At 43.0% G+C, this 23,433-nt stretch overlaps 1 protein-coding gene across 4 annotated transcripts; it reads right to left on the bottom strand.

The window, feature by feature from the left end:
- Positions 1–927: 927 nt before the first annotated feature.
- Positions 928–23,433, bottom strand: hdac9b (histone deacetylase 9b). 4 transcript variants are annotated; one of them, XM_052064474.1, is made up of 11 exons: positions 22,834–23,433; positions 16,729–16,970; positions 16,231–16,417; positions 15,280–15,403; positions 15,042–15,163; positions 10,331–10,462; positions 9,585–9,700; positions 7,423–7,545; positions 6,789–6,966; positions 6,455–6,663; positions 928–2,858 (listed from the first exon to the last, which is right to left on the bottom strand). In XM_052064474.1, the coding sequence occupies exons 1-11, from the start codon at positions 22,940–22,942 to the stop codon at positions 2,526–2,528; spliced, it is 1,875 nt and encodes a 624-aa protein (XP_051920434.1). In that variant the 5' UTR covers positions 22,943–23,433; the 3' UTR covers positions 928–2,525. The 4 variants fall into 4 exon arrangements, with proteins under 4 accessions (XP_051920434.1, XP_051920433.1, XP_051920431.1 ...); XM_052064473.1 differs by having other exon boundaries at positions 6,455–6,669; positions 22,834–23,430; XM_052064471.1 differs by lacking the exon at positions 22,834–23,433 and adding an exon at positions 22,562–22,786 and having other exon boundaries at positions 6,455–6,669; positions 15,280–15,405; positions 16,224–16,417.

Here is a 23,433-nt window from a genome sequence, read left to right on the forward strand (position 1 = left end):
ACTAATATTTAATTTGTACATTGCGATCTGCCTCGCCCTATTAAATATAAGTTTAAAAAGATGTTTATTTCTTCTTTAAATTGACCATTCTCTCTCAAAGTCACCTATAGATGTGTCCTAATATGCAGTATAACTGGGAGAGTAGCCAGTGACCTTTCATGGCAATTGCAAACATTAAAATCAGTTCAAGTGGGTGCCAGTTTACAGTGGCTCATTTCCAGAACAAACTCTTGTGTGTCCTGTACATGTTGGCCTCAGAGTCTTTAAATGTTGCAGATGGCATCTAGGGCCAGCGCCACTCGCCAAACGTGCTGTGAAATTGCCCGAGCTGTGTTTGAGAGCATGCGTGTAAGTAATACATCACCTCACCTTATCTTGACTGGACTAATGCTGCCATAGTCTGCCCTGCTCACTCACTTCAAACGGAGCATTCGGAGAGCTTCCTAAGCCCCTGTAAAGACTTGACATAGATGCCGGCAAATAAATAGCTTCGTAAGTGTGGGAAAAACCCCAGTTGAGAAGGTTTGTGTCAAATTTAACAGACATGGACAGGAGAACTTCCAAAGTTGAGGGTCCCAAAAGCTGTAGAGTTTGTAAAAATGTGCCTCAAAAGTCAAATACAAATGAAATGATCATAATTTGTGAATATCAGAAGCAGAGGTTCTGAAATTTGGGGTGTCCGAGGAACTCCTCGTAACTCTAAGAATTACCATGTGAAGCCCTAAATGTAATGGGAATTATTTCTTTTCTGAAGGTCTCAATTTAAGTCGTAATTCAACAGAAAATACTTCTTCAGAAAGGTACGTGTGCTAACTTAAGTGTGTTTGGGAATGTATTTATTTTTTAGTCAGTGTTAAACATGTGAGCTTCCAAGTCTTTCCAGACTAAGTTCCAAAAGTAATCTGCAAAGATGCAAGAACTTCGAAGGTAAGTTACTTTTAGTTGTTTATTTAAAAAAAAGGTGTCACACAAGGCGAAAGAGAAAAAGACCAAATGCAAAAGAACAACAACAAAAAGGAAAAAGCATACCCCTACCCCCTTTTGACATTGCACACCCAATTCTCTCCTCATCACAGTTAAATCAAAGAGGCAAGAGAACAGGACTCACGTTGTTCTGATGGTATTTACTTAACCTAGCACGATAAAAACTGGACAAGGTGACATGTACAGTTCATAAGACAGACAGCTCACGTGGATCCAAAGACAGACTCTCACCAGCAGTTTTACATGTCGTCGACGGTACAAATGGAACGGGACGGTTGACAGCTATCCAATACATCAGACTCATCACTTTTAAGTCAGACTATACATGTGGCAATGGGCACTTTCATGGGAAATGGGATCAAATGAGAGAGAGAAAATAAATAAATAAATCAAGGTCCCATCTTGGGTTTTTTTGTTTTCTTTATGCGTTACATCAAACCTGCATGTTGAGGTAAGCATGTCACTGGGGAAAAGAGAGGAAGCCATCTCACATATATAAGACTCCCTTGACCGTATCCCCACTCACTTTGTAATTCGCCTTGACAGTAAATCAATTGTGAAGCCTGGCCCCTTCGACTCCTTGCTTAGTCCAAGCCAAGGCCCTCCTCTCTCGCAAACATTCCTGCACACATGAATCACTCCAACTCCTGGCTTCTAAAAGGCATTTCCTGCCCGGCCCTCTCGCTCGCTCTTACTCCTTTGCTGAAAGCTGGGCAGGAGCTTTTTGATTTGGACCCGCAGGGAGTAGAGCTCAGCTAACACTGGGACTAGACGGAGACAGAATGCTAGAGAGAGTGTTGGGTGATGCATGTACACCCGAGTTGGGGGTGGTGGGGGTTTTAGTGCTTTATCCTAAAAACTGCAATCCGAGCAGTGGACCGTATTCCGTCGACATCAGTCAACATGGGGGATTCGTTTCGTGTCAGCATGTAAAAAAGTACATTCTGGCTCAGACAGATGTTCAACTTTTAAGAGGGAATATCAATGTAGATTTTCCAGAATAATAGAGTAGGTACAGGTTCCCCCCGCCCCCCTCATCCCTTAAACACACTGCAAAGATTCATGATAATATTCAGTGCTAGGGGAGCATTTAGTGGTGACAATGTGCATGGTGGGAGCGCGAGTTGGCTCATCCGCACCGTGCACCTGCTTAACCAGTCCCTTAGAGATGCTGAAGACTATGATGCTAAATCCACAGTACATGTACATTGGGCATGTACATCATCTTGTGTCAGCCAAGCAGACTCCAAACGACCATAAGCAGCTCGTATGTCTTCGTATTATGTACACAACAATGTAGCCTACATATTTACGACATGAGGAACACGGATAGCGTCTCAAAGGGAGTGATGCACAGGCAGAAAATGAGTAGAAAAGGGCTCTTTTGCTGCTGCGACCAGGAAGGGCCTACAGTGCCGCCGTGTGTGTTCGTGTATATGTGTGTATGTGAATGTATGTGTGTACATGTGAGTGTACACGACATGGATGTGCTGTTTGTTTTTCTGCGAATGTTGGAGTGTACGACGTGCTCCCCGTAATCCTCAGATCATGGCTCGTATCACCAGCCTCCCTTTGACCTGGTGAAGATAGGTGCTCCTCGCCACCTCCAAGCCCTCGTCCTCGCTATCCGGGGGTTCCTCCTTCACCTTGATGACCCCGTAGTGTGTGTCAGGGAGCTCCACGCTGGAGCCGCCGCTGCTGCTGCCGCTGCTGCAGCTGCCCAGCGTGTGCTTCCGGATGACTCCTCCGGGGGGCAGCCTGTCCTCCTGCATGCGCTCCGGCAGCTCTTGGTGCGGAAGCTCGTCCTGCTCCTCCTCGGACTCCTGCAGGTGCGTGCTAGGCTGACGTAACTGCTCAATGGACTTGGACAGCAGCTGCAGAACACAGTGACATTAAGAAGGACTTCATTTTCCATGCAGCAGCCATTGTAGGCATGCAATTAGGAGAAGTTAAATAAATAAATAAACCGTCACGATTCTTCAAGTAATGATATCAAGTAATGAAAATATACACAATATCGATTCACAACCATCTCTCCATAGATGGACTTATGGGATTTAGTCACTTGGTATGGGGTCACTCACTAATTGCACATAACCCACTCGCACTTGCATTCAAATTTACAGGGGTGTTTGGCAATGCATAGCCACCAACCACCACACTAGCCTGCTTGGCTAACCTCAAACTGTCCCATTTACGACTTATCATGTCCCTTTTTATAGGGATAGAAAAACAAATTCTGACAAGTTAAATTTTGTGTCTGTGTGTGTGGGGTTGGGGGGTTACATCCCAAACAGCAGAGGTTTAAGAAATAAAATGAGAATAAATGTACATTTGGACAAGAATGTGCAAATTGTATTCTGCACATATGATTGCGCTAACTCCCATACAGTGGAAACCCCAGTCAAATGACCAACATTTTGTCAAATTTGAATTTCAATGCCAATTTTCTGGAAAAATATTTCTCAGAAGTCAAACAAATATTTCTCTTAATTCAACTGATCAATCGGTGTCAGACAAGCTGGCGAGACTTGAGCTCAGTAAACATCGAAAACTTCTCAAGTGGGTTTTGCTTTTCTTTGGCTTCTTTACAGTTTTGTGGTGACGAGAGGAAAATTGCTACAATAGCCATAGAGCCAAAAATCGAACTGATTATAACATGAGAAAGTGTCTGGCTACTCAGTATAATTTGAGCACTACAATTTGTGATCAATTATCTACAATTTTTGTCTTACTTTACAGTGGTTAACTTCTCTTTAATCTTGTATGACAGTTAAGAATGTTAAGATGTTCCTAGAGTTAATAAAGGCTTTAGGGTGAGTTCATTTTACTTATATGTATTATGAGTGGATGTTTGGAAATTAATTTGTTCAATAGTTCCACCGGAAGGGGGCTCTACAGTCAACAGCGAGAAGTGCCTGCTAACCAAATTATCTGCAGTTGGGAGGCCTTTTATAAATACCTCGATTTACCAGAATTAGCCTGTTTAGCTCAGCCTTTGTAAACACATGCAGACTTTTCCCAAAAGCCTAATCTCTTGTAAATTTCCATTGCTGTCCGCTACTGTAGCAGGCACCGGAGGATGTGAAAAAACAACCACCCCTGACAAGCCTACTGGGAAATTAATTAGGGCAATGTTTCACTGATCCTTCGCTGTAAACACTCAGGGCTCATCCCTGATTAGTGGCCATTTATAACCTGCGCTTTAAGTGGCTTTGCCCGGCGATCTCATTGGGCCGGATGATCACGGCCCAGCTCGCTCACGGGACGTTCTTTTGATGGAAAATCACCTTCATAGGGCTTCATATACATCAGTGATTCCAATTTTGAAAGTTGACTGAATTTGTCCAAAATTATTTATATGTTGCACAGACACAGATCTCACACGAAGCAAATGTGCAGGTTCGAGATAAGATCATGTCATCGTCATCCTCATCATTCATACTTTTTGTGACATTTTTATTTAGTGGTTTTCTTCAATGTAAAACAAGTGCTTTGGCTCAATAAAGGTTGGGAAATATATATGCGTTTTTGCTTCGTAACGTGGATGATGGTTATTTACTCAACTGCAGTGAGGGCTGGGGGCCTCATAAAGGTGAAGTGTTATTGTGCCTGTTTTGTTAGTACTGTACAGGATTATCAAATGGGTTAAATGTAGAGTTGGCATACTTTAGAATGTTCTAGAAATTCAGAATACTGCAAGATTTTTTTTTCTTCATTAGATCAGGGAACAGCAACAATTTTGTTCATAGGGCAACATGGTTCAGGTGCTAAAGTGGTCGTCTCCCAGTGTGTGGGGGTTTGGTCCTGATCCCCAGTGACCATGCCAAGTATCCTTGAGCAAGATACCGTAACCCCAGTTGCTCCTGAAGCTGCCTTGTGAATAGGTGAACGAAGAGAGAGTGTTAATGTGCTTCGAGTGCCTAGAAAGTGGTAAAGCGATAGCCAAAAGCACAAAAAAAAACACTTAGCATATTTCTGACAGAGCCTCTTCTGTAACTTTCTTGGGGCAATTGCAGCTGGAAAAAAATGGTGTTTAATTCCAAATTTGCCCAAGCTACTGAATAATTATGGTCTTAAATGTCTATATTTTGAGATCTCATTCCATGAGTAAATAATAATGTTTCAGTGAAATCTTATAGTATTTGTCAGGTCAAACTGAGTTTAAAACAAAATCAAAAATAGTTCTGGTTGCATTTCAACAATGTGGAGCAAATTGGACTGCTCCAACTCAAAAGCAAGCACAGTCTCCACACAACATAAGATCATCTTCAAATCACTTTAATTTATTCGAGAGACTGTTCCCAAGCCTCTGTACATGTGTCTTGGATAGCAACCGAGTTCAAATAGTCTCTCTAAGGTGAAGGGGAAAAGTAAGAGTCTATTTAAGGGGAGTGGTCTACCCCTGTGATGATTGAAGCCTAGCATCTACTTGACCGGAAGCCACTTTTGGAAGAAACAAGGATCATGACACATTCTACGAAAAGAAATCTGTAATATATGCCTTACTCATAAAGTTTCAAAGAGAGATGGTGATAAGATGCACGTGTTAGCTTCACACCAGTTACCACTGCAGCTAGTTTTTGCTTTTTATTTCCTCCTCAGTGGTTTCCCATTCCTCCTTCAGGGCCCAGTGTTAGGACACATCAGTGCAACTCACACAATGCTGCCTTTCACAGAGTCGGTCACCTCACACGCGTCCCTCACCAGAATAATTACTCTCTTGTGTCTTGGCGCGGTGACCTTGGCCAGCTTTCAGAAAGACAAATATTGCCACAGAGGAACAAAATGTATGCTGTTTTTTTTTCCCTCCTCCATTTGAACTTAGCTGAATTGAATTTCACAGTGTTAGCATGTGAACAACACTGGTGCCTTGAGCTATGATAACAGAATTAGTGCAGGGGAAGCATTTCTTCCCCCGTTTGAAGTTCATTGCGTGGCCGAATTAACAGCAGAGGAATAGCAGTGAAGAACAGACTGACGATAGGTCAGGACTGGAAACTTCATCAGCCACAGAATCTTTCAAAACAAACAAACAAAAATTTGTTTCCTTTAAATAAGTTTGACTTCACCCGGCCAAGAAAATGACTGACAGAAAGTAATATGCAGAATCAAATCTATTCATTCATTCATTCTCCGATCCTCACAAGGGTCGCGGGGTCGTGCTGGAGCCTATCCCAGCCGTGTTCGGGCAGTAGGCGGGCGACACCCGGAACCGGTTGCCAGCCATTCACGCTCATACTCACAACTACTGACAATTTATTTTCGAGTGTTCAATCAGTCTGCCATGCATGTTTTTGGAATGTGGGAGGGAACCGAGTACCCGGAGAAAACCCACGCAGGCACGGGGAGAACATGCAGACTCCACACAGGGAGGCCGGAGCTGGAATTGATCCCAGTACCTCTGCACTGTGAGGTCGACGCGCTAACCACTAGGTCACCGGGCCACATGTCATACATATTGACAAACCTTATTTATATGGACCTGCTGTTGGTATTGTTTCTGTTTCTCCAGGAAGTGCTGGTGTTGCTGCTGGATGACAAGTTGTGCCAGCGTGTTCTGGGGCAGTGGTGCTGACTGGGTTCTGTTCAAGGGCCGATGTTTGGGTAGTTTTGGCCGACTGGTGGACGTGCGATCCTTCATGGCCAGAGGGGATGGAGGGTGGGATGGCAAGGAGCCTGCACCTTGGCAAAGTGAACAAACAAACAAAACATCTTAGGTTTGGGCTTAAATTTCCAATGTATTTGTTTAGTACATCAACACACTGCGATCCAACGTTTGTTCTCAGGTACGACGTTCTTACCGGTGGAAAGCATCTTCTGCTGTCTCATCTGTTCCTTCTGGAGGAGGTGTTGGAGCAGAGCCTGGTGACTGGGGCTCACTTTGGAGTCCAGACAATTCTGAAGAGGAACAGGACCCAGGAGATGCCCTGGCAGTCCATGCTTGCTCTCCAATGATCTGTCCTTCAGGCCTACAGCCGCCTGAAAAGAGAACATATTGGTGGTGACTCACTTCATATATCAAATGCAAGACTCAGAATAGTTTTGTTGAATAGAATAATTTGCTGCTGTAGTATGACCACTCAATGACATTGCATTAAAAAAGAAACAGCTGATGTTTAAAAGTCACTGCTGTTGTTGAGCAGGACTGCTTGGAATGTGCCAGAGCTGAACAATGATAAATCACGTGGCGGGTTATCAAGAGTTGTACTTGAGTAGACTTAGGCTTTTTAAAAATGCAGTGATAACTGAGGTTTGAGATAAGAGCACGCTTCACACCAGACAGTATTTATCTAACGGGTGATAAAATCTTTGGGGGCCACAGGGGTCAATGGCCTTTCTGTGGTCACACATCCAGCTACTGCGGACAGCTAGTGATGGCAGATTTTCAAGATGCAAAAGCATTCAATTTGACTACCGATACCTCAAAATACTTACGCTCATAGGTGAAGACGCAGTCGGAAGGCCAAAGGAGATATTGGGGAGGGATGGAGATGTGTACAAACTCAACACGGACACGGAGCTCTCTGGTCGGAATAACCTTGGCTGTGAAGGCCATCGCTATATGAGACAGGACACAATCAAAGAGAGATCCTCGTTCACTTGCTAGAAACACACAGATTGCAGCAGTTCACTGAAAGTTGTCAAAGTAGTGTTCCAGCCCCACTTCCTTCATCCACAGCGGATCAAATGTAAGTTGGTCCCCGCCAAAGTGCCCTCTTAGCTACGCGCGTGAGCAATTGTGCACTTCTCACACCCTCTCCGTGCACATGATGACACAGAGGGTGCGCGCTCGGTTGTTCTACGATAGTTTGATGCATATATTGAGACACATTCACTCATACTCACCACAGACGAGAGGCTCGTTATGTTTTTGTTTCGGTTACATTTGGATGTGTTCCCTCATGTGCCCTTTTTGTCTCCACCTGTTCTCGTCATCCGTGTACCTTGTGTTTAACCAATCAGCTCCCGCAACCTTTTGTGTGACAACGACAAACACCTGGACTTGTCCACTTGCCACTTTACTTGTACTTAGTTGTCTGGGTTCTGTCAGTCTTTGTTGGATCATTGTGAGTGTCTGTGCGCCACTGTCATGTTTTGTTTTCTGTCATAGTTTTTTTGTTTTTTAGGTTTTTTTGGGGGGGGGTTCTTGTGATTTTCTGGACTTTTTATGAGTACTTCAGTAATTTTTTTCCAGTGAACTCCTTTTTGTATTTTTGTCAAATACAGTACATCTTGGTCAGTCCATTCCTCCCTGCTTTTTGGGGTCCTCCAACTACCATCATGCAAAATGTGACACTGTGCGTAAAGAAACATGGGCCAATTTTATTTGTGTCATAAATTTCCATTTGATTATATTTTCTATTTTGATGTGTAAGTAATTCAATTTTTTTTATAGCATACTACATTACGTGCCTTGTTACGACTGCGTTTTTGGACGGGTGTGATAGATACTAGCTTGGTCGTCGTTTCCATGTCTGATGCTGCTCACAAGAAATGCTCAGGGAGTTTGTGCTCAGACGGATGGAAAATTAGAAGGAACATTGGTCCCCACTCTCTAGAAGGACACCACCACTAGGGCACACTTCCTGCGCCCAGCAGAAAAGGGGACCAGCATGTGGTCTCGGAACAGCCTTGTTTATCCTTGCGACCCCTGCCAGTACTCAGTGACCTGTATGTGGATATCCGGGCCGTATTCGACCCGAGGGACCCGTTCCCTCTGAAAAAGGATACCTAATGTAACGGTGCATCAACATGCATTGCTTTTGCAACAGGCATGAGGTCTACAGGCAGCCCCACTCTTGGCCAATGACTTTCATGAGATCTGTAGCTTGGACTGAAACAATAGCAAGCTTGTGTGTTTATGTTGCTCGCATGTGGGTGTCTTTTTGGCTACCAGCGCCTGGGATTTCAATTAAACGACACAGTTCGTTTGTCTCCCTAAGCCCCGATGTCAGGGCGTCTCTGCATTCTCTGTCACCGGAGGTCCTCGCGAGAGTCAACAGCTATGGTTCAGGAAAACACAGCTGTTCTGTTGAGATTGCAAGTCGATGTGTCATATCTGCCACCCGCTATAATGGTCCTCTTTGTGAGCTTAGTCCAAGGGGATCCATGCGCCAGAGCTCATCCTTGAATCTATCACAAAAATGCCTCTGAGGAGCCGCAAAGGCAAGCCAATGACAGAAATACAATGACAAGCCAACGGTGAAACTCTGAGCCAAACTCCAGTTGTAATTGTGCAGAACATCTGGAGGAATAATGTGAGCGATAAAAAAACAAGCAGGATTCAAACTGTTGTTGTTGTTTGCTGTTAAACACTCACATTTCCTGCAAAATATGTTGTTTTAACACAAGTAAACCTTGCGCAGTCGGACACACGGGTCAAACTGTGCCTCTTTAATGTCGGTGCAGGTAGTCATTTTCACTGGAGTGGAACAGACACAGGGCAAATGGCTGTTTTTATAGCTGTGAGCAGAAGTGCAGCCAAGCATTCTACACTTTCACTTCCCTTCACTAAAACTTTTTTTTTTAAACCCGCATTTGCAAAGTTTCCTTCATTTGGCAAATAAATGACAATGCTGACATCAGGGCCAATGTACCTCCGTTTTTGTGGTGGTAGGCAAAGAGGAAGGTCCATTTTCTGCTCCCAAGGCACTGGACGCCCCGATGGGAGAGCTGGGGCCCGAGCCAGGGGCACTTTTTGTGGGCGTAGAGTCTACAGAACATTTAAGAGTTTAGCAAGTATTCATGCACATGTACACTATCACACAAACACTTGGAATATGTCCAAGTACAGTTATCCCTCGTTTATTGCATGTATATGTAAAAAAATACTAATAATATATTGTATATATATATTTTTTTATGAATATGTTTGAAAAAATCCGCAATAAACGAAAATTTATCAAAAAAACAAAATAGCGAGGGATTACTGTAATGACCTCCTCTGACCACAAATACAACTGACTAATTTTGTTACATACATCTGATGAGGCCCAATACAAGAGTTACTGTATATTAAACAAAAATAATCTTCCGTTACAGAGAAAAATGGAAATGTAAGGCCTGCCACTTAAAATGTATTATAGGGCATCCTCCAATTGTTTGTCATTGAATATGTTCTATTACAGTTTCATTAATAAGACGCGCATCCCTCAGTGTGATGTAATGTCTTTCTACTCAGCAAACTACAACTACAGTAATAAACATTGTTAAATACCCCCCCCCCCCAAAAAAAATATATTATCTGTTATTTTTATTTATTTTTGGGGGGGTGTCTGAATTTGTGGCCAGTTTGTGTATGCTGTAAAAAAAAAATGACGAACCACCCTTAGCTTGGTCATACCCATTAGCTCCAGTGCCCTCTTCTTGTAAGGTGTCATGAGGTTGCCATCTTTTCTCTTGAGCATGGGGCTGCTCCGCCTCTCAGCTACTTTCTGTTTCAGTCTGGAACGCACCTTCAGATTGGGCTCGGAAGCTAAAAAAAAAAAAAAGAAAAACGAAAAAAGATACATAAATAGGGAGGGGACCTTTATCTTACAGTAGTCTCAGTTCATTCCCTCAAGGTGAAAAATAACGCAAGCCAAGTGAGTAACTCAAGCAGTGTTTTTTTATCCAGCCAATAGAATGGAACGTGTGAAAGCATCATAAAATAGAGACTATCAATCAACTTATTATATGATTACACTTGAACAATTGTCGGTTTCCAGAATAATTCCCAACATTTTTGGACCCATTAAATGACTCAGGATCCGGGCTATTTCCAAGTCATCTGGACTAAATTAGTTGGTGAAACGCTGAGCTCCAAGTGAAATTCTGCCGCTACCTGCCGCCCTAGTGACCACAGTCTGATACAGTAGCAACAGTTAAACTAACACAAAAACATGGCAGATGTTCAGGCTCTCCCCAACACCTCCCACGTCCTAATGCAAAACAGAAATACCCATATACTCCTCAGTGTTAAACGGCTAAGCTTAACCTGATCCAGACCCAATCAATCAGCTGTGATAGAACAGCCAATATTTCTCCTGTGAGACGCAGTAATTTTTGACTTTTCACCCGCTATTATCAACGCTTTTCAGAGCATAAAGTATATCAAAATTAGTAATACTCGAGATAGATAGAATATTTGTTGTCAGTACCAATGCTTTCAAACTGGCAATTTCAAAGCAATGAAGAAGTAGACTTTTATAGCCGACATTGGACTTGTTAACCCACACAGCTAGAGGTAGAAACAAAATTCTCCCAAGATAAAATGGGCATCTTGCTGCATTGAAGTTATGTAAACCTGTTATACAACACTCAGCCTTTTTTTTAATTATTCAGCTTGTGAATCAATATTTAAAGAGTTATTTTGGTGTGTATATTGTGCAGACTATACAGCTGAACATGGGGAAGCGGGGGCCATGACGGAGGAGTGCCGCAGGGGGAGGATGGATATGGGGATAGTACTGGAGGGTAGATGGGGTACAGTGGGCCAGATGTTGCTATTTCTGGCATTTGTCAAAGCAGCCAAAGCCTCATCCCTAATACGTGGCGCGGACCTCAAATCCTGTGGGTTTGAGGATGAATGAAAGAAGGGGAGAAAGGAGGCTTGAAAGAGGAATTGGAGGGAGAAAAGGCTGCCGGGAGTTCTGTGAATCTGCTTCACGCCCCACCGACTTGATTGCTTTCTATTTTTACACACTGCTGCCACCAACAAACACATGCCAATTGGTCGCCACGGGAACGCCAGACAGCAGTATGAGAAAGTACACTTTCTCACTGGCCCCCATGGACAAACACAAAAACACATCGACGCTCTGAGATACGGGAGGCAATTATGACAGCCTGGAAGTGCAGATGGCTCGGATGGCCGAATAACTTGGAATTTTGTCTACAATCCTGAGAACTACACAGGCATCCAATTCAGTGACTATCTCGACAAATAAGTCCACTTTCTTTGGTGTTTTTTTGTGATACCTACTTATTCCGAATGCCACCTCACAAGATTAACAACTGAAAATAAAATTAGATGGTTTTGTACATGTGTCTCTTTTCTGCTTGCTCAATAAAATAAAGCCACAACTAAAATAAGTAAGGTGACATCAATAATAAGTACGGTATGTACACCGGAACTTGAACTATATTTAGTCCTGTCTTAAAAATAGACTCGACACCCAAGCAATAATCCCCCTCTCTCCAGAGGCCCTCATGTTCTCAAAATTAATAATGAGTACACAGTATTGCTTTAGCAGTGGGTAATTCATCTCGCAAAGATGCCCATGAAACATTGTCTGCGCAGTTCATCAAGTTTCTTTTTTTGTTTTGTTTTGTTTTTATAATGGAGGCGGTTCCTCCTCTGGAACAGATTACTGCTATTTCCTGTCTTGCTGGAAAAATGTAAGCTAACTGGAGGTTGAAGTATAATGCGTTTGACTTAAAGGTACTGTAACAAATATCCTTATGTACCATAAAGGATATTTCACATCAGTTCAAGTGAGAAGTTTACGCATGTAAGGGACGTGTACAGAGTTGGCAATTGGGTCAAGAGCACAGTTCTTCCTGCTGCGCTGCATTTATTCTTGCAGCAGACTTACTGCGTGACTTGTCCAGGGCAGTAAAACAAGATAAACTTAGGCAGATAGGTTCATTAGTCTTCGGGTGAAAATTGGAGAAGAGAATCATTCATCTCCTGCTTGCTGCCATTTACAGCATATGAAAGTGGTATTAAGTTTTGCTTTCGCTGTTCATCATTAACATCCTTATTTATGGCAACGGCCAAGGAAGAAACAACACAATTCTGGTCAAGATCTGTGATTTTTTTTTTTTGAGCGGGTTGTAGTTATTGCACTTTTGTATCTATAGCGATATAGGGAAATTGCACTCAACTTTTCAGTAAATAATACAGGAATCCTATTAGTTATGACAATCTGTGCTTTTTCTTTTTTTAAGTCAGAGCACATCACTGTGGCCGTTTAAAAAACAGTCACATGTTATTATTTGGCAGGCGACTGACTTATTTCCTGTTAAACTTGGAATGGGTTGACATTTACTGGGTTTGGAAAAGACCCAAGGACTTATGAAAAGAAGTATGTGTGACAAAATACATATTTCAGACAAATGTGATGATGTAGCTCTACCAGAACAAACAATGAACTTTGCCCTTTGGCTGAAGCAAGCAGTCGGGTGTCTCACACGGAGTACTTGAGTCACCTCCAGCTTGTTTGGGAGAGCTATCTTTTCTTCAACAAACAATCAAGGTCCGTCCTGCTTTTGCCAGGCGGACCGCAGCAACACCTGCCAATCAGCCATCAGTGGCAGTCGGTGGCTGGGAACAACACCACCTTTGTGTGTCAACCTCACGTGCCACGCTTTTTAAAAGGCTCTAATGAAGACAGACAGGAAGTGGGGGAGGAAAGACTGAGCAGGAAATGACCACATATAGATTCAGGAATCCATGAAACAACAAGTACCGTCGTTATATCAGTGTGAGAGGCGCGCACCTTGCTCACTTTCGAGCAGACTGAAGATTTTGGAACGGTTTTCTTTCTTCTTTTTTTTTCCCCAAAAACAGCAGGTCTTAAACACATTCTGTGGCTGCAAATAGATAGGCATTTCTTTATTTTGAGTTTTACAAGTTCCTCGCGCTTTTATGTATCTATGGTTTTTCATTACGACCTTTGTTGCATTTTACATTTATCTCAAAAGATAGAATTCCTCTGAGCAATGTCTAATTTGGGTATATGCAGACCATGACAGGCTTGTAGTTAACTCTACTCAACAAGTACCATTGTCTTGGAGTGTAATTAAAGCGACACTGAGGGGGAAAGAACATAATGTAATTTGGTGACCTCATAGCAGAGTTTTTCTTTTGTTGGTGGTTTTTTGGGGGGCGCTTGCTAAATCTTCTGCTTGTGAAAACTAAGGAACGGGAATTCCTTTTATTTATACAGCCTTCCCCCAAAGGAGTCCTCAAGCTTTAGACCACTAAACCCAAGTTTTTTACCTTTCGGTGGGAACCTGTGTCCATTCAAAATTGCTTCCAAAGCCCAGAAAAAGATTTGACCGCAACCATTACTGCATTTATTACTACTTTTAACAGTTACTCATACAGCATATGATTAGTCATGGTACTAATTTGACAACAACAACAATATTTCTGTGAAATTATTTCAAAGTGAATAATGAAATGGAAACAACTAAAGAAGGAATCCAAGTGTCCTCATAGAGGTTTTGTGGCGCGCCCTGGAGAGATGAGAGAGGGAGGGGTCATAATGTGACGAACTGATGTTATTAGTAGGTCATCAGCAACCAGGAAACACTTGATGGCTCGGCAGAACTCTTGATTGACAGGGGTCAAAAGAATCTTCATAATAGTAACCCCCACTGTCGGAAAGAGTGGGACAATCCTTTTTGTTCCTCAAAATTGTACTCATGTAGACTTACTAGACCAGTGATTCCCAACCTTTATTGAGCCAAGGCACATTTTTTTTTAAGTTTGAAAAATGGCACGGCACACCAACAAACAAAATTGTCACAAAAAGAGGACATATTTGTCCATATTCCTACTTTTTACCATCTAACAGAAGATCATTTATTTGTTCTTGCTGTCACTGTAAGTTGCTGGCATAGATAACCAGACAAAGATACATTATTTGTTGTTCATAAATAGTTTTCTTACCAATTACGTGAATTTTGATTCGTTCCCGCGGCACACCGTTAGAGCTCTCGCGGCACACTAATGTGCCACCGCACACTGGTTGGGAATCACTGTACTAGACTACATCATAACTTTCTCTCTCTTTTTGAACCACGGACTGATTAATATACGGTAGCTTACAAGCTGGAAAGCCAGTAGGTATCATACCTTATTAGGTATCATCCTTGTGACGAGCCAATCTACTATTAAAGGTCCAATGATATACTTTTGACTCCAAGTGCAGTGTAGTGAATAGGAATTGACAAAAGCCACTGAATAGTTAGTTGCAACAAAGTTTGCACGAGCCTTCCTGTAGAGTTCTATGAGTGCTTTTCAACGTGTTGTCTGCGTGTCACACAAATGCAAAAGAGCAGACCTGTTTTCCTCAAGGGGAAGTCATCCTTGCCATCAGCGGGTGACGGCAGCGTGTAATGACATGTCGGGGACATGCCGCCCAGAGGTGGAGAGCTTTGGTCCAGAGAGGTATGATGGGAGGACCTGACCACACAAAACAACAAAGAACACAAGTGAGTGCAATGTGTCGTAGGGATGTAAATGCACAACCCAAAAGGGTTTCTCCTTTATATAAGACAGCCAGGACTAAAAGTAGTCACCTGTACCAGAGCTTGGGGTGGTGGATGAATGAATGAGTGCCTCCATTACTGGCAGGGTCCTTTGCTGATTTGCTCAACAGAAACTCTTGGAGTTTCTGTTTCACCTCTGTACTGGCCACTGCACCTGTGAGACCAAAAGGTGCAATAACAAGGATTGGGGTTACCCTAAGGATACATGACTTGTGAAGTAAACAGAGCAGCGTATGAACATTTTAACAAAATGATTTCTTTCTCTAGGACTGTCTCGAGCCATGTAGAAAGATCTCCCCCTAGTGGCCAACATAACATTAGATTGCAAAAAAAAAAAAAAAAAGAACACCCCTCTTGGAGGCCGACAGTTCCAGGGCATCGTTTCAAATTACCTGACCTGACAAAGTCATAAGTCATATCTTCTATTATTAGACAGAGTTTAAAAACAGAAATGAAACCTTAGCTCCTATGCTATTCTCATTGTTCTATTAAAAGACATGTTCAACAGAATTCCAAGATTAAATTGCACCGAGAAACCTCAGCTATTTGTATCGCTTTAATTATAGTCTTCATTATAATCGTCACCTTACAATTACAGGGATCTTCTCAAATCTGAAACAGTGTCAGAAAAAACACATATGCAATGACGACAATATGTTAAACACTTTAAAATTAAATTGTTTTGTAGTCTATGTCTATGTACTGTAGGTGAGGCTAATTTTTATTTCATTTCTTGTGATGTACTTTACAATGAGCACAAGAATATTATCATGATATTACACCATATGCTTTGTTGTACTTTACTCATTTAAACCCGTTTAAAAGTTGACATCAATTATAAAAGAATAATTTACCATTAATAATATTTTTGTTATTATTAAATAATATTGATTTTATTATTAATCTTATTACAGTAACAACTGTGTTTATTTTTAGTAAGTATTCGATTCATCTGAATTTTCTCCCTCGTCAAGCTCTTACTCTCTCTGGAGCGCTCTTTTGCCCTTAGACTCAAGCTGGAAATGTGCAGCTCTCGCCGGTGCCTCTCCTGCTCTTTCTCCTGCTGGTTGTGTTGGTGCTGCTGGTTTTGCTGCTGTAGCTGCTCCAGACGGAGTTCCTTCTCTGCAAGTTCCTGCTGCTGTTTCATCACGTGGAGCTCCTGTTGGAGCTGAGAGCGCAGCAGACCCAGCGGTAAGCATGAGGAAAGCAACTCTAATGAATAGTGCTTGATGTTTTGGGAAATAGCAGCTGTTTTGGTGGGCTCACTGTGCTTTTCTATTTTGCAGTGATGGATGAGTTGATGCTTGCATGTGAAAACATTTCTCACACTGTGCTGTAATACTTGATGCTGGATACCCTGAATAGCTGAGCTGCTGTATCTTTTTCTCCCTCATGTTCAAAGTTCTACTATTTTAAAGCTTTCTGGACTATACCACACTGCGTTGTGCTTGCTGTGCTGTGTGCAAGTGCCGTGCCCACCTTGAGGTGCTCCTGGAGCTGAGCCTGATGCTGACGGGTCAACTTCTCATGCTGCTTCTGGAACTCACTGATGAGCAGCTGCTTTTGGATCTGCTGCTGCTTTTGGATGAGCAGTAGCTCCTGCTGCAGCTGCCTCTCCCATAGTCCCGGGTCCGAGCCTGGCCCCAGCATCCTCAGATCTGTGCGCAGGTCTAACGGAGATACGGGTTCCACAACCAGTGGTACGTCTGATTTAATCTCCACTGTATTCCAAAACAAGAGGATGAGAATAAAGAAAAGAAAAATATTAAATGTCAAACAGTGAACACGTGCCCGTCATGGGACACAGTCGGGGGTACATCAGTGCTGCTATAGAGGGGGTGGGGTGTGGCGGGGGGTTGCGGGGGGTCACAATAAAGCGAGACAACTACCGGTATATTAAGGATAAGCAAGTATAATGGAGAGCGAGGAAGAGAAGGAAAACAGTGAGACTCACGAAGGCACAGCTTTCTCTCATGCAAACCTGTAATTATAATCGTTTCTAAAAACAAACAGTGGATCACATCCGGCAGAGTCTACTGGGAGCAGCTGTACTCAGGACCCAGTGGACATTTGGCACGGAGCTCACAGTGGATATTTCAAGTATTTATTTGAATCTTTTCGTCTTCTGCCTGTTCAATAAACAAACGGCATTCTTCTCATCCCTCCCAAGACATCACGTAGCTTATAAATCCTTTCAGGCAAATATTTTTTGAAGGATGGAATTGGCATTTATGGGGGCATTTCTGCGATCTTTTGTTAATGAGTGCTGACGTTAATGGGAAGTATTTTGGTCATTTTGTGTAATTGACAGATACAAAGACACCGGGGTTTTCTTTCATGCTCCGAACTCTGTATGTAGTGGAAAATGATATCTAGTTAAAAAAGTAGACAACAAAACTACTTCGTCTTCGTATTCCTCACAAGAACTATCATTGAAGTACGTTTTTATTTGTGTGTGAAAGTGAAAATAAATATCAAGCACAATATTGCCACTGAATATTTTGACCTCTTTTACATTTTGGGAAATAGATTACAAAAAATAAAAAGACAAGCTATCGTAACCTACATAAATAAGTCAATGTCATGAAGAAAAAATAAAAAATAAAAAATTAACCGAGAAATAACTATCTATTCCATATTCCATATAATTTCATTTAACCGAACATTTACTGGTAAAAATATATATATATATATATACTCCCTGCTTGTTTCAGCTGTTTAATTGATGAAATTAATTTAATCGTAAAACTAAGAAATTGATAGAATCCTGCCGTTGTAAGATGATGATTGCAATGAAGACAAGCTAGACTGTACATCACCAGTGAGACATCACGATTGATCTGCTTTGAATAAAATGTCCAAAATAAACTGATATATGAAGGTGATCAGGATTCTGCAAAGGGTTTTTGACACCAGTGATACATCCAAACCTACTTGAAATTCCTGTAGCCACAAGGCGATTTATTGAGTGCATTTATTGCCTTAATGTTCTCCAGGCAAGAGATGGCGCGCACACGCGTGCACACACATACACACACACACACAGAAAACTGACACCTCACATTTGACATTTTTGGAGTGCATTGTAACAATTTTATGCCATCATTTATTTTTCATTATTCATACAGTCGATTTTAAACTAGTCAATGAAACACCTTCTCCTTAGTTGTCATCACAGCAGGTGTATGATTATTATTATTTTACTGCCACTGTTCCGTTTAAACGTGGCGGTGCTTATTATATAAATAGCAACATAAAAGCAAGTGGCGCAATCCTGGTCTGTCACAACCCCCACACCCTAACTTGCTGCTGTCATAGCAACACCAGCTACGTATGTAATTATGCCCCCCCCCCCCGCTCCCCAACAAACACCCCATCCTGCAGATACAGAGCCTCGCCACATGTCATCTCCTGCCTACTGTGGCAATGTGACATGTGGTCTCTTATATCAGCTCTTATAAAAGGATGGAGTCCCCAGCAGAGAGAAACGCGGTAAAACAAAAACAAATTGCGCAGAGCGAATAGTGAGTGATAACTAGTCTTAGAAGAGGTTCAAAGAGTGAAGGCAGTCAGCGGGGAGTCCTGGGCTCAGGTGTTCTAAAAACAGCTTCAGTGAAATGACAGAGGAGGGCACCAGCTCGGCAGGCACATGAATGGGTACCTGTGGATCAGACTCCTCTTTGTTGACAAGGAAAATGCATCTTGGCATGTCAGTATTTGACAAAGGATTGTCCTGTAACGGGCGCTGTTCCAGGGACAGCCGTGAACCTGTGAACCATTCAAGGACTCCGTGAGTCAGACACCGTCAGAGCTACTTCTGCCTAATGGACCTAAAAATAGCCACAAAAACACCTGCTGGCAGGGAGAACTCGCCACTGTGATATTTAATTAATCTCATATTTCATTCTCTACCCTGACTGCGAATGACATTAAGGATCACCACTTTGATCGGCGCATCAAGCTGAGCCTCTATGACTATTTCTCTGACTGAGGAAAGAAGGTGTAGGCGGGAGTGTGAAGGCTTAAGGCCATATTTGATAACCGAGGCCGCACGAAATGGCCCTTGAGGAAACCACAACAACCTCATGCGCCCGTGCTATTCCGGTCCGCCCACTGTCCACAAGAATAGCGCAATGCGGAGCGGCAAAGTTGAGGGAAAATAATGAGATCCTTAAGGTATGGTGATTATTCAAGTGTACCAAATGGAGCATTGACAATGTACATCGGTCACAACTGCCTGATCTCGCCATGAGAACAGTTCCAAACGTTCTTCAGATGATGTGCTTCATTCAACAACAAATGACATTTGGGCTAAAAGCACACACTGTACAGCACTGCTGCCTGAAACGGAAATCTTTAGCTTCTGTCAAACGAAAATAATCTGCAGGCAGACATGAATACCGAACCACCAGTAACTGTGGCCAAATATAAATGCTCCTAAGATAGACAATGTGCGAAAGACTGTCACACTTGTGAAGCCGCCAGCTTAATTCAACACTTGCAAAAATAAAAGCGCCATGTAGCATTCACGTAACCTTTGGGTCATATTAGGTATGGTGATTCTTGATGCAAATACCTTTTTTCTAGATTGGAATGGTGCGCCTAATGTTAGGAGGGCGGCACTGATGCTCCACCTACTGGTAAACAAGATATTTATGAATGGTAGCTCCCAAATGTGTTTTTAGCACCAGGGAGAGACAAGAACCCCGTTGCCCAATGGCCAAATTCCTCCTGTAGAGGGCCAGTCGAGCGGCGATTGGGTGTTCCTAAAAGTGTTTACTCTCCTGCCGGTTTGCCTTGCTTGAGCCTTGCTCTTGGTTGGAGTGACAATTACAGCCTTAATTTGAGACGGTTGCTCGGAATAAAATGGCTTACAGGACAAAGAAGCCATTCATCACAGCAATATTATTCACTGAACAAAAAGTACAAAGTTATTCTTACACCCTCAGTTTGCCCTCATGTCATTCAATGAAGTTGACACTATTCCAACTGAACAAAGACGCTTGCTGTGCAAACACCATCACGTGTAATCGTGTAGTAAGCTCATGGGAAAAACACCTAGCAAGCACTGTTCAGATTTGAAAATTGCTCATAAACCAATTGTGCGGTGAATTGCACCACTGCATCTCATTTTCAAGAAGCATAGCAATGAACACTATAAGTATATGTTTTTGTTTTTTTTTAAATGTAAAACTTTCTAAAACTTTACACTCATAGAACTCCCGTTTCACCAGTTGCATTGCTATTGAGGAGCCCTGATATTGGCTGGCTTGAATCTTTTTTTTCTTTTTTTACGACTTACAAAGTAGCTTCAGCAGTTACACTTAATAGCTTGATTTGTCTTGCAAGTTGCCTGCATTTGGAATGGATGTTTGCGGAGCTAAATTCCCCGTCTGGCAATCAAAATAGAAACAGAGACACAGAAGATCTTCGGGGTGGGGGGGGGGGGGGGGGGGAATAAGCTGATCTTTGGGACTGCAATGTGGCAATGGATCTCTCATTAAGTGCCTTGTTATTTTGAGCAGCTGGCAAGTCTAAAGCAGGAAACGGCGTTTTATTTTTAAGACGCCTGCTCGTCCTTGCCGCTGAGCCAGATTTCAGACTCGAAGGCTATCTGTTAACAAAGAGAAGTGACCCAAATCACCATGCTGGAGCCAGCAATCTTGCCGTCTCTTGTTTGGCCGCCAACAAATAACAACACACAAAACCCCCATGCATTAAGTATTAATAGCAAGAATAATGATGGACATTCTGAAGTTATCGTTCTCTAAAAGTGACAGCAAAGTTTTCTGCAAAGATGTCACTTTCTTTGCAGAAAATATTATTTGGATCCTAATAAATCGCTGGAACTTAATTACACTGATGCCATGAGCAACAGCTAGAAGAGCATCCACAAGGCTCCCTCCTCATATTCACACAAACAAAAATCGAGAACAACAGAATAGAATTATATAACCTATTAGTTCACGTTTCATCTCTTATGAGTACTCTGATTGTTGTTGTGTATGTGTGTCACGGGCGCTTCAAACACATCTTGAGAGGACATGAAGGTAGACGAGCCACACAAGGGTACTTGTAAAATAGGCTGTCATTGTCTGCAAGGTTCCTATTGAAGTGGGTTTGGATTTGCACTCAGCTAATTAGTTTCCTGGTTTGAGAGCCCATAGCTTTTGTCTGATGTCACTGACACACGTCCTTTTATTTACGTGATCTACTTTGAATGAAATAGCTTTTTATATACATACGCATGGCTGTTTGCTTTCGAGAACAGATTTCCGTTAACTTCAATTCACGGCACATGATCCCTGAATTCAGTAGTGAGACGATCGAGACTTGTTCAGAAACATCTCATGAATGACTGCATATTTGTCAATGTGTCAAGCGATTTACCATAAAAGAGAGAACAAATACAGCAGGCAAAGGACTTTCACTATTAATATATGTTCCAAGGCCCTGTTATATCAGGAGCATGCCAAGATGGAATGATAATGCACAGACGCCTAATCTTGGCAGGCTAATGCCATAAGCCGAAAATAACTCACCTAAGAATAGCTGACCCACAGAATAAGCAAGGAGGTTGAATTCGGGCGTTCTGTGCAGCCGTTGTTTGCCACACAGGCCTCGCACAGAGAGGACAAGACGCGCGACATGATTTATTGACAGATGGAATGTGTCATCCTCCCGTCTTCTTTCTAAATTCGTGTGGCCCGCTGCCTCTCGGGGTTTTGCCTGCAGTCAAAGTCATGCTTGTTTTTTAAGACCCAAATTCACAGTGACCATTCAATCAAAATGATGCTGAAACTTATTTGCGTCCCACCTAAATTCGCATAATCTATTCTAGGTTACAGTCTCTAAAATCACGATCTCAACTTTGTCGGGAAGCACCTGTGTCACTTTTGACGATCGACAAGCAAGCCTTTCACAATAGCGAAATGCGCATGACAAAGTGAGTCCTGAATCAACCTCATTCCATTCATCGCATAGTCATTCTCATCTGAGTCATCCATGTACATTTCCATTTTATGTGAAGCCAAAAATAGAACAGAAAAAAAAATCTGCGGAGAGAAACCTTGAAATTGTCCCTTCAGCATTCCCATCACACGTTTACCACTTCCCTAAAAAGTACACGAAAACAACATCCCCTTCGTCATCTCAGTGATTCGCTTCGGCCGGCAAGACCTCGGGAAAGGGGGCAGCACACTTCCTATTGGTATTGTTCCTATGAGAACATTCACGGCGACTTTTCGGTTGCAGTGCGACCGATTACGAAACGCAGCGCGGTACAGTAAACGGCATTTATGAGAGCAAATACCTCGATTCGGGAAGAAGTGCCTGATCCTACCACGAAGCCCAGCTGAGTTCTTCGCACGAGGAAAAAAAGAGAAACTAGCTGGGCGCGCAGTTGCGAGTAAGAGGGGGCGAGAGAGTGGGAAAGAAGTAAGTACACCGATGATGGACGAGAGTGTGAGATGCGAAGCTGGAATGCGCGAGCAGTAAAAATAAAGGAGGTGGGGGAAAAAAACGGAAAGAAAAGCTGACATTGCCGAGGTGGATGAACCAGAAAGGCTGTGCGCTTGCGATCACCTGAGCTATTCACGTTGTGCATCCTGCTGTGGTTGGGGAGCGGCCGGGCTCCAACGTGGCCGTCTGTTGTGGAGAAACTTGACTCGCCCTCGTAAATCGTCTGCAGCATACTCCACTTAGCACTCAGGTCTCATCGCACGCCGTCACCAAGAGAGCCACCCCTTCGGCCACCCGGGGGGAGCGAGCGCCACAACAGCCTGCCTCCGCCTCCTCCTCTGAGGCAAGCGCTCTCACTGCAAAGCGTGCACACTCTCTGCTGGGCGCTTTGCCTTCAGCCGGCACCCAAACACTAACGCCGTGTCAAGCTCCCTGCCTATGCCTGCCTTCTCTTCTCAGTAACTGTGTCGGAGGAGAGCCTGCAAATGTTAAGCGGAGTTACTTGCCAAAAGTCGTGCGTACTGCGGACTGAGCACCTCACACAGGCAAGCGATGCAAGCTGGGGAGGGAGGGAGCCTCATTTGCATGTGAATCAACAACTGCGTGGCCCACAGGTGACAGAAATAGAACAATAGCCAGCCCTGGCTAAAAATAGGTCAGGAGAGGCGCGGGGATTGGAGCAGCATTGATGCGTTTAAAAATACCACACCAAACACAGCTGTC

This window comes from Hippocampus zosterae, chromosome 5, assembly GCF_025434085.1.
Source record: "Hippocampus zosterae strain Florida chromosome 5, ASM2543408v3, whole genome shotgun sequence".
Taxonomy (NCBI): Eukaryota; Metazoa; Chordata; class Actinopteri; order Syngnathiformes; family Syngnathidae; genus Hippocampus; species Hippocampus zosterae.

Coding starts and splice junctions, on each gene's coding strand:
- hdac9b (XM_052064473.1), bottom strand. CDS start 22,942: ATGCTGCAGACGATTTACGAGGGCGAGTCAAGTTTCTCCACAACAGAC. Junction 6,670..6,788: donor GCAGAAGATGCTTTCCACCG/GTAAGAACGTCG, acceptor CACTTTGCCAAG/GTGCAGGCTCCTTGCCATCC. Junction 2,859..6,454: donor AGCAGGTCCATATAAATAAG/GTTTGTCAATAT, acceptor TGTGTTCTGCAG/CTGCTGTCCAAGTCCATTGA.